Source organism: Camelina sativa, chromosome 4 (assembly GCF_000633955.1).
Source record: "Camelina sativa cultivar DH55 chromosome 4, Cs, whole genome shotgun sequence".
Lineage (NCBI taxonomy): Eukaryota > Viridiplantae > Streptophyta > Magnoliopsida > Brassicales > Brassicaceae > Camelina > Camelina sativa.
This window is the reverse complement of record NC_025688.1, coordinates 14,939,264-14,948,958: the sequence shown is the minus strand read 5'-3', so window position 1 is coordinate 14,948,958 and position 9,695 is coordinate 14,939,264. Positions and strand designations below refer to the sequence as shown.

Here is a 9,695-nt window from a genome sequence, read left to right as displayed (position 1 = left end):
GTACCAGAATCACTATTTTGCATGGAAACATTGTCACCATTCACAAACCCTACCAAAGAACTATCCGCTCTTGTTTCACCTGAGTCAGGTATGCGGCATTTTACTGCAGTAACATCCAAAAGACCACGGTCAGAGAAGCATTCATCAAATTATGCTAGGTGGAAAGATAGAGGCCAAGCAGCTAAAGACAAGATAACATACCCATGCTGTTTTCACCACCTGAGGATTCTTCCTCAGATGGAGTGTAAACCTCGCTACTAATGATCCTTCCCTTCCATATGCCGTTAAGGCTTGCCTGATAGATAAGATACCCGTCAACAAACTCAGTTGCGAATAAAAAATAAAAAAATTAATGACACAATCATGAAAAAGGGCAATGGAAGCCAGTTCTCAGTGGTTACCATACCTCTTCGTCGGCATCAGGTGCAATAAAAGCAAGAGGATTAAGTTGAGTAATGGAGGCAACTTCCTCCATCTCAGTCGGTATCCTACCTAGGGAAGAATCAGGCTTCTGTTTTCTATACATGTCAAGCAACTTACCCATTGGATACCGAAACATAGAGGCTGAAGCGCTTTGTTTACCAGGAATACTTTCATTTCCTAAAAATAGCCCTGGGAGTTCGGTTATTTCGGTCGGTTCGGTTCGTTTATATCGGTTTTCGGTTTTTTTTGTTATTTTAAAATGTTACCAAACTAAACCGAAAATCAAATCGGTTCGGTTCTGTTCGGTTTCCGGTTATTTCGGTTTTTAATATTAATAACCGAATTTTTAATGGGCTAAAAATAATAGATCCAATAATATCTGTTTTATTAAAATGGGCCAACAAATTAAACAATTTCATTGGCAGGCCGTTAAAATATTAAACTTAATAACTAAACAACTAAATTAAACCTAATCTAAACGACTAAACCTAAGAAAAGAGAAAAGGGATATGAAGAAGAAGTTGAAGAAGAAGGCGAGAGTAATCAAAGAAGAAGAAGAGACGAGAGTACTCGAAGAAGAAGAAAAATAAGAAGAAGAAGAAGAATAAGTTGAGTAATCGAGGAGAAAGAAACAATAGAAGAAGAAGAAGAAGTTGATGAATCGGCTAGGTAAAAGTAAAAAACAAAATTAGAATGTTGATGAATCGGCTAAGGGGGAGGTATTGGTTTAGGATTTAGAAAGAATTTTAATGACTTTATGTTCTTGCTGATTGTTAGAATCATAAAAAATTGAAAGTTAAAAATGAAGGATTCTAAGAGATTGTTTAGGAAGTTTTTTAAAATCTTGATGATTTGTTTTTTCTAATCTTGTAAAATCTTTCTATTTGATGAAAGAGTTTTCATGACTTTTGTTATGAAGGAAATGATATAAAATCCTAAACCAATAACATAAAATTTGAATTCATTAACAATCCAAGATTCTTTTGTTTTACTTGAATAACATAAAACTTTTAATGACTTTATAAAACTCTTAATCCAATAACACTAGATTTATCAAGATTTTAGATAACTTTTTACAAATCCACAACCAATAACACCAAATTTTTTAAGAGTTTTTAAAAGTCTTGATTGAATAACAACATATTTTACCTAACTTTTAAAGTCATTAAAATTCTTTCAAAATCTTAAACCAATACCTCCCCCTAAGTAGAAGAAAATAACAAAAATTAGGGTTTTCTGTATAATTTCGGTTAACTGTTCGGTTCTATCAAACCCAACCGAAATAACCAAGAACCAATTTTAATTTTATAAAGCTGCCGATCGGTTTATCCCTAAGAACCGAACCTAAACCGAACACCTAAAATTTCGGTTCGGCTCAGTTCGGTTATTTCGGTTCGGTTCGGTTCGGTTTTTTGTCCCAGGGCTACCTAAAAAAGTACATGCACCAGCACCAATTGAGGAGGTTGACGAACCCCTCCCAACTGCAGATGCCCTTCCTCGGCCCACAGTGAAGCCTAAATTTGGGCCCTCGGCTCGTCCTCTATCAAGTCCAAAGCCAGGTGCAAATAATCCAATATTGATAAGTGTAAAAAACCATGAATACCCATAAAATTAAGAAAGACATACCCGAGCAAATAATCCGATCCAAACCCATAGTCGATCCAAGCCCATTTACCAATTCTTTCCCTTTTGTTACATTTACGGAGTACCGTTATTCGAAATAAAACATATATATATATATATACATGATAGTGAAGTATATGGTTATGAGAGAGTTGAATAAATGGAGGGTTGTAAAATAAAACATAAAAATATGTTAAGGAATATTCTATGTAATATCCTCTAAGACTTGTAATATAAATACTAAGGCTTGGTGAAGAGTTTCATTCAAGCTTAAGTGAGTGAGTTTGAGTAAGAGTCTTAAGAGTTCTTGTAATCTTTTGAGTATTTCAATAATAAAGTTTATCCCCTTGTATAAAGATCTTTCTTATATACTTACATAATCTTTTTCCAAATACTTCCTAAACACTTAGCATTGATCCTAAAAACCTCCTAAGTGGTTGTACCACTATGTGTGTGTAATTGTGGTATCAGAGCCATGGCAGTATAAACTCTAGCTCTTCTCTTCCAGAAAGGTAATACGCCATGACGTTGTCTTCTACCATGCTAGTATGAAAGTATGCTCTGTGGTTGCCATATTAATGGATCCTCCACATCAGAAATCTAACTATGCTAAGAAAAAACGGTATGGAGAAAAATTTCTATGAGGTTGTAATGCTCGAAGTACCTTGAGGCTTTTTATGTTGCAAATATGTTGCCTCGGTTTGCGTAGCTAAGCACCTCTTGATTTATTTCTCTATATTCGTGGTACGTAAAAGAAAACAGGGAGACAACTTATGGATTGTTATTACTTCAATGGCTAGAAGAGAGTTATAGTATTCTGTCTTGGTTTCTGGTTCTATCATATATTATGGAAAGTTCATCTTCTTTGTCTAAAACTCCCTCTTTTCGACGATCAAATTCTAAAAAGATTGATTACTTATATGAAGTAGAGTATGTGAGTGATGATAGCAAAGTTCCTATTACCCAACTCCCATTACTTAATCCTTACAAAGCTTTCACTAAACCAAATTCCACTTTTCCAAAAGTCATCCGTCAAGTGTTTGTCCCTCACAAACATAATGCAAAGGAGCTCGTTCTAGCATCTTCGTTAGAACAACATCTCATTCCAGCGACAGAAACAGAACAAATGATTCCTCTCAGAATCAATGAAGGCATGATACATCATTGGCGAACTCAAGGATATACCCATCTTCACTATGGAGCGATACGTTTGGCGCTAACACTCCATGGCAGAAAAGGCTTACCAGTTGTAGCACGGGTAGCTCTCCTCGACACCCGATACAAAGAATACCAACATGATTGTATTGCAACTATCCAGACAACACTAAACGCTGGCACTGTTTTCGTCACCCTCTTCCCAAATTTCAACGTGGCATTGGAAGACCCTCAAATATATCAGAACATGCAAATCCAGCTGCAAATCACAGGAGCTCCACAAATTGGAAACACGTATGCAGCAACGCTTCACCATCAAATGGCGTATAGAGTCCAAAATCATGCAATAGACTTAAGTCTCCCTAGTGACACTGAAGATGCGCTACTCATACAATTGGAATCCCAGCATAGCCCGTCGTGCATCCATATTCCTATACAGATTCCTAGAGATGAGCTTCTCAAGTTGCTTCCAAAATCATGGGTTACCAATTACGAAAAGCTCCATGACCGTAGCACCCCAATNATTGCAAATATGTTGCCTCGGTTTGCGTAGCTAAGCACCTCTTGATTTATTACTCTAAATTCGTGGTACGTAAAAGAAAACAGGGAGACAACTTATGGATTGTTATTACCTCAATGGCTAGAAGAGAGTTATAGTATGTTGTCTTGGTTTCTNGTGGAAAACAATCCACGTTTAGATGGTGTTCCAATCTCATCTTTTGATTCGCTGGGAGATCCCATTTACTCTTTTCAAGATGAAAAGGGCCACAAATTTTTTGATGTTTGTGATTGCCAACACTGCCAGATGAATAGTTCTGATGATGATGACACCCCAAGTCGAAGGAGAAAAAATAATTCATCTGGCAGTGTTGGTAATCACAAACACCAAAGAAAGAAATGCCCTCGTCCAAATAAGTGTACCAGGTGTAGAAGCTCGGGCCATAACAAGAATATTTCCAAAAATCCGATTTAAAGACCCGACTTTCCTGTAAACCGCATAATGTAGGGTTGTATTGCTATTCACTTGTTTGGTTGTACGGTTATTTAAACATGTGTACGTACACATGACAAACCTTTGGCGTTGTATGTACATATACAAGTTTTTTGGAAATGTTATAATATTTTTGATCTACGTTACTTTAGACTCTGTACATACTCAGAAATTAAAGCTGAAAATATAATATATAACATCCTAATTTTTTTTTTGGGGTCAACATATAACATCCTAATTATTCAAAAATAGTACTAGCATAAAGATTATTCATACATTACGATAAATAAGATAAAAAACATAACACTTAATCCTCTCTACTTTATTGTTCAGTTCCTGAACACTCCCCATCATCCTCCATTGTATCTTGTTGAGTCCCTGAGCTCTCACCTGCCTACTCATTTCTTTCATTTTGGGTCCCTAAGCTCTCCACATCGTGCTCCATCACATGGTTGTAGTGACGTGCAACAAACTCAGATCTGTAATTATAGATAGTGGATTTCAACTTTTTAACACTATGAACATATACAATTTGGAAGCTATTATATATAATAACTACTTACATTGACTGGTGATGTTCCAGTCCGTCGAACTCTGGTTTTATGAAGACTCTCGAAGATGATACTGTGTGTAAAAGACATGGTACACCTACAGACAATTGCCATATTATGTATCAAACCAAAGTACATGTTTTTGATGTTTTTGAGTCTATCATATCTATTTAATCGTACATACCTTCATAACTCCCAACCTTCCAAAACCGCAAGACACTAAAGATTGGTTCGGTTTTGTATAGAAGATGACACTTGTTTGCTTCCAAACAAGTGATGAAGGAAGAGGCATAGTTATCTATGGCACGACATTTTGTAGTTTCATTCCTACAGTTTTGCCCAGTTAATATAAATCCTACTGATAAAAATATATATATATATATATATATATATATAAGAAATGTGGTTTACCTACCATTCACTAGAGTGAAGACAACTTCACTACAACTGCCACTCTCATCTCTTCTTTTCACTTCCACACGAACGATGCACCCACAAACATCTATATTCAGGGAAAAGAGATAATTTACCCGTACAAATATTAGTAAGTTGACACAATTCACGGATAATTCAATTACTAAATTGTCAGATATATTTTTCCTAAAAATATTAATGTAAGTAAAGATAAAACTTACCGAAAGATATGGGATGAGTAACTCTGCCACGATATATATCTTTCAAATCCTCGAAACGGAAGTAATTTTTCTGATTTAATGGTTGGAGCAACCTCATCGTTGACTCATCCATAAATTTGATTTGGTATGGATGATGAGTATTCCTCTCAACGAGTGTTGGATTGATTATTTTGAAGTCCCGAATCGCGTACCACTCACCATTTTCAATATCCCGCCGGAGGTTTTTCAGGGTACCCTCTATAACCGCCACTTCGATTGTTCTACCCTATACCAATTACATTTGTTATATATAAGTACTAGGCATACCGAGAAAAGGAAAAATTGTTTATCTCTAGCCTATTCATCCACTAGTAGCAGAACCCGTTTTTGTAAGAAAGTGCGAAGACTCCAAGAATTCAACACCTTCGCGATGATACACCAATTTGTTCTCCCTGGTTGAAGATCAGCAATAGAATCGACTATGAAACTCATGCTTTTCTGAGGTAACGCTTTCTCTTCTTTCAATCATGTTCGAAAACGCGCAAGGGGAGAGAATTTCAAATAAAACGAAGAGTCAACACGAAATGTTGCGTCTTACATGTGCCTCTTCATCCTACCTTTTGTTATTCGCGTCTTTTCGATTTCCAATGTCTTGGCTTATTAAGTTTTCAGATGTACGTTTTCCAAGTTTGTGTACGTACATATACGTACTTATCGTAAACTCATAATATTTAGCCTTCGAATATAACACTTTGGTTTATTTTATGTTATGTTTCTCTCTGTTGTTATGTACGATGCCCTACATCTGTGTACGTACACTCGAAATCACTAACGATGTGTACGTACATATATATAGTTGTTGGAATGGGCATTACATTTGCCATCAACACATAACACTTTGGTTTATTTTCACCACAACTTCTATTCTGTTTGTATTATGTGTACGTACACTCGACATCAGTATCGTTTTCTATTACAACAAGCAAGAGTTATTGGATATTCAAATTATCGGCCCAATCCCATGTTCATAGACGTCCATCGCGTACTTCTTACATAAATTGTCAACATCATTGTTGCTGATTCTCAAGCAGTCAGTATCCGGATAACCCATGCTTAACAATTCTAAAAACTTCATAGCAAAAGGTCCATAATCTCCCGCCCTATCGTTTTGACCTAAAGGCTTAACCCTGGATAAGGAAAATGGAGCGAGAGGTAATTGATGTCAATTACCGAGTGAAGTAGTAACGGTATCATCTCAATCACTAGATGCATCCGGGTCTTCACAACAGCATCTCTGGTGAAACTAAGCAAAGGATCATAAATGGATACATTCCTCGTTTTAAGGTTTATGACCACTCCGACCCAATGCTTTAGTTTCTAGTTCATTGGAGCATATACAACGACAACATCTTCAAGCCACTTCAACCTTGGTTCGTGATGCATCCATTCTCCATTGACAATGTTAATGAAGACTTTGTCCCATACGAAATTCTCTTTCTTCAAGGTGTTGTTGGAGAAAACATGGAACCTTCTCGTCAACTCGTAAAACAGAACAAAGTCAATAATGACACTCCTTCGTTTTATCAATTCTTGTCTGTTCTTTTGCAAGAGCATTACGTCCATCATTTCCATGTGTTGCACATGTTGTTAAACCGAACTCAGTTTTAAATCACACCAGAAATAATATACGTATAGTTTAAATTTCATGAATCGTGTACGTGAAAATAAAACAATTACCAGTGTTTGGACCCATTCTTTAGGCAAAATAAGATTGGAGAAGAAGAGGTTATCTGCCTTGCGGAATCCGAAGAGGTTGTGTATCCTGCACAATATGGTAATCAATTACAAAATTAATATGAGTAGACAGTCAAAAACTGCCCAATCCGAATAAAATATATAACGCTTACACATCATCCCGTTGAATCAACTTGGTGAATTTGGCGTATTTACCATGATCAACATCTTCCATCCGATCGTATGAAACAAATCCAACTTTTATCACTATGGGAAGGGATGGGAGATTCTCAGGTGGGTTGATGATCATCGATTCTTCCCGGGCTGACTCATCGACAATAATAACTCCGAGTCACCAGTTTATGTGATGCACTTGGAATAACTTCCATTCGTGAACTGTTCTCTGGTGGATCGGTAGTTTCTTCACAACCCTCCATTGATTCGCCTTCCATATGTAGTACATCCCCTTCGTCCTAATACCATGTACGTACATAGAATTATACATATATATAGGCAAATAAACTTACTAAGTACACAGTACATGTTCGTAACACAAATAGTTAAAATATATCAAATGTGTTTATCATCCTTCTTACCATCAACATTTCCAACATCCTGTGCAAACCACGAGAACAACAAAATTTAATATATTTAAGATGTGAAAATCATACAACACTGATGTTAGTGGGCATACGCAACCTTAGCATTGTCACCAACTCCCATAGTAGGAATTACATATCTTCTTTTTTTTCTAACCATTAATGAACTCATTCTTCAATACTTATTCCTTTTCCAACTTTTCCTGTTTGATAGTTACTTTGACTTCTTCTCTGAACCCATGTTAGTACCAGCAGAAGGTTCCCCATAGTCGTTTCCTTTAACCTCCAATAGTGCAGTTCTTATCTCTGTACGGATGAAGCTCTTCAAGTTTGCATGCATTTCCTTTAGCATTGCTTCTCGCTTCCTGAAGAACCGACTGAGTTCAACCGCATACCTTTCAAATCGCTCATCGTCCAAAGCTTGATCACCATTGGGCGTATCCCCCACTGCCACATTAGCTGTCGTTGATGTCTTCAGTTTCTTATTTTCAGTTCTTGTTTCTCCTCGTTTCCTCTTTTTACATCCACCAGGAACTATAACACCAATAACCGGAAATCAGTTCATAAATATGCTTGGCATAAGATTTTAATATCACTTTCAAACAATAACACAATTGTCAACTTACCTTTCTCTTCCGGTCGTATCTGTTTTGGGCAATCATCATCACCTCCCACCCATATTGCCTCATCCCAATTGTGGCCAGCATTAATGAGATTTTCAATGTTCTCAACTTGATGGTCTTCCTCCTCATCACGCCAGGAGAATGATCCATGAGAACAATGCTCCACTGATTCGACCATCCGCCTAACAACCACCTATAAAATGATACATGTATAAGAAAATATGCACCAATTAGATAACTTAAACTTTTCTATCACATGTGTACGTACTATATCAATCACAACCACGTACATACCTCTTTAGCAGCCTCACATGCGAAGATGCTTGCTGTCCGGATTGGGCGCAGTTTAGCCAGATTACGGATCGATCTTTGAGTAAACGCCTGATCGTCTTCGTCAAACGGTATTAATTTTGCAAGTGATGGGATAGTTTCAAAAGCCAGCAGTTGGAGTGCAAGAGGAAATCCATGAATAGCTATTGACCGTCGCTTGCAACTTTTCACTAAACTGTCAACATCTGCAGGACAATTAAATCCTATAATAGACTCCAACGTCCGTTCAAATGACAACCTTCCCCATGGGTATTTGAAGAAAAATTCAATATTCTTGGTCATCTCCACTGTTTTGGATGTAGGTTTGACTGGCTGAGTAACGCATGTGAGTACACCATCAACTATTATTATCAGCGACAAAGCAACTTTCTTCCACATTTCCATCTCTTCAGTCTCCAACATCTGAACCAAGTCGGCGATTGTTAGTTCCTTTTTTTTCCCGAATATAGTCTTCCAAACTGTCTTACATCCTTCTTCCTTTTTAACAACTGCGTTCACATCTCTCTTTTTTGGATATTTACCATATTCGAGACCTGTCAACTTAGCAAATTCTTGTAATCCAAACTTTATTGGATGACCACAAAAAATAATCCACATCTCATGTCATTTTTTGGTCACCAATTGACGGCAAACTAATCCATGGATAAGCTTCCCTGAGAATGAGGCCTTGTTGGCAGGGATACGAAAAAGCTGCCCAAATGGAGACTTTAACAAGTTTTCCAATTCTGTTGTTCCATTCAGCACCTTTGCTATTGTAGCAAGATACTCTGGTCTAGAATACACATTGATCTTGGTTTCGAGAGGGTAATGGTCAAGAGCAAATAACCTCCTCGGTAAATCCAAACTCCTTGGAGGAACATTCTCTTGTTCTTCCGGATCCATCCTACAAAGAAAAATTTGGTACATATTAGTCTATGCGTACACAAGAACTATGAACCCAAATTTCAATGTCTACCATATTTCCAATTTATACACAATTACGGTTCTACTATCTAACCCTGCCCCAAATACATAATTATTAAGAGAATTCAAAAAGTTCTAAATCAAACCAA

General features: G+C 37.0%; 1 protein-coding gene across 1 annotated transcript in view; it reads right to left on the bottom strand.

Annotated features, from left to right (window-relative positions):
- LOC104780605 overlaps positions 1–1,981 on the bottom strand; it is a 5,194-nt gene extending 3,213 nt beyond the window's left edge. Inside the window, exons 1-4 of the mRNA XM_010505111.2 lie at positions 1,851–1,981; positions 407–600; positions 202–295; positions 80–103 (exon numbers count right to left, since the gene is read on the bottom strand). Coding sequence (XP_010503413.1) covers positions 80–103; positions 202–295; positions 407–559 — 271 coding nt within the window. The 5' untranslated portion in view covers positions 560–600; positions 1,851–1,981. The remainder of the gene's footprint in view (positions 1–79; positions 104–201; positions 296–406; positions 601–1,850) is intronic.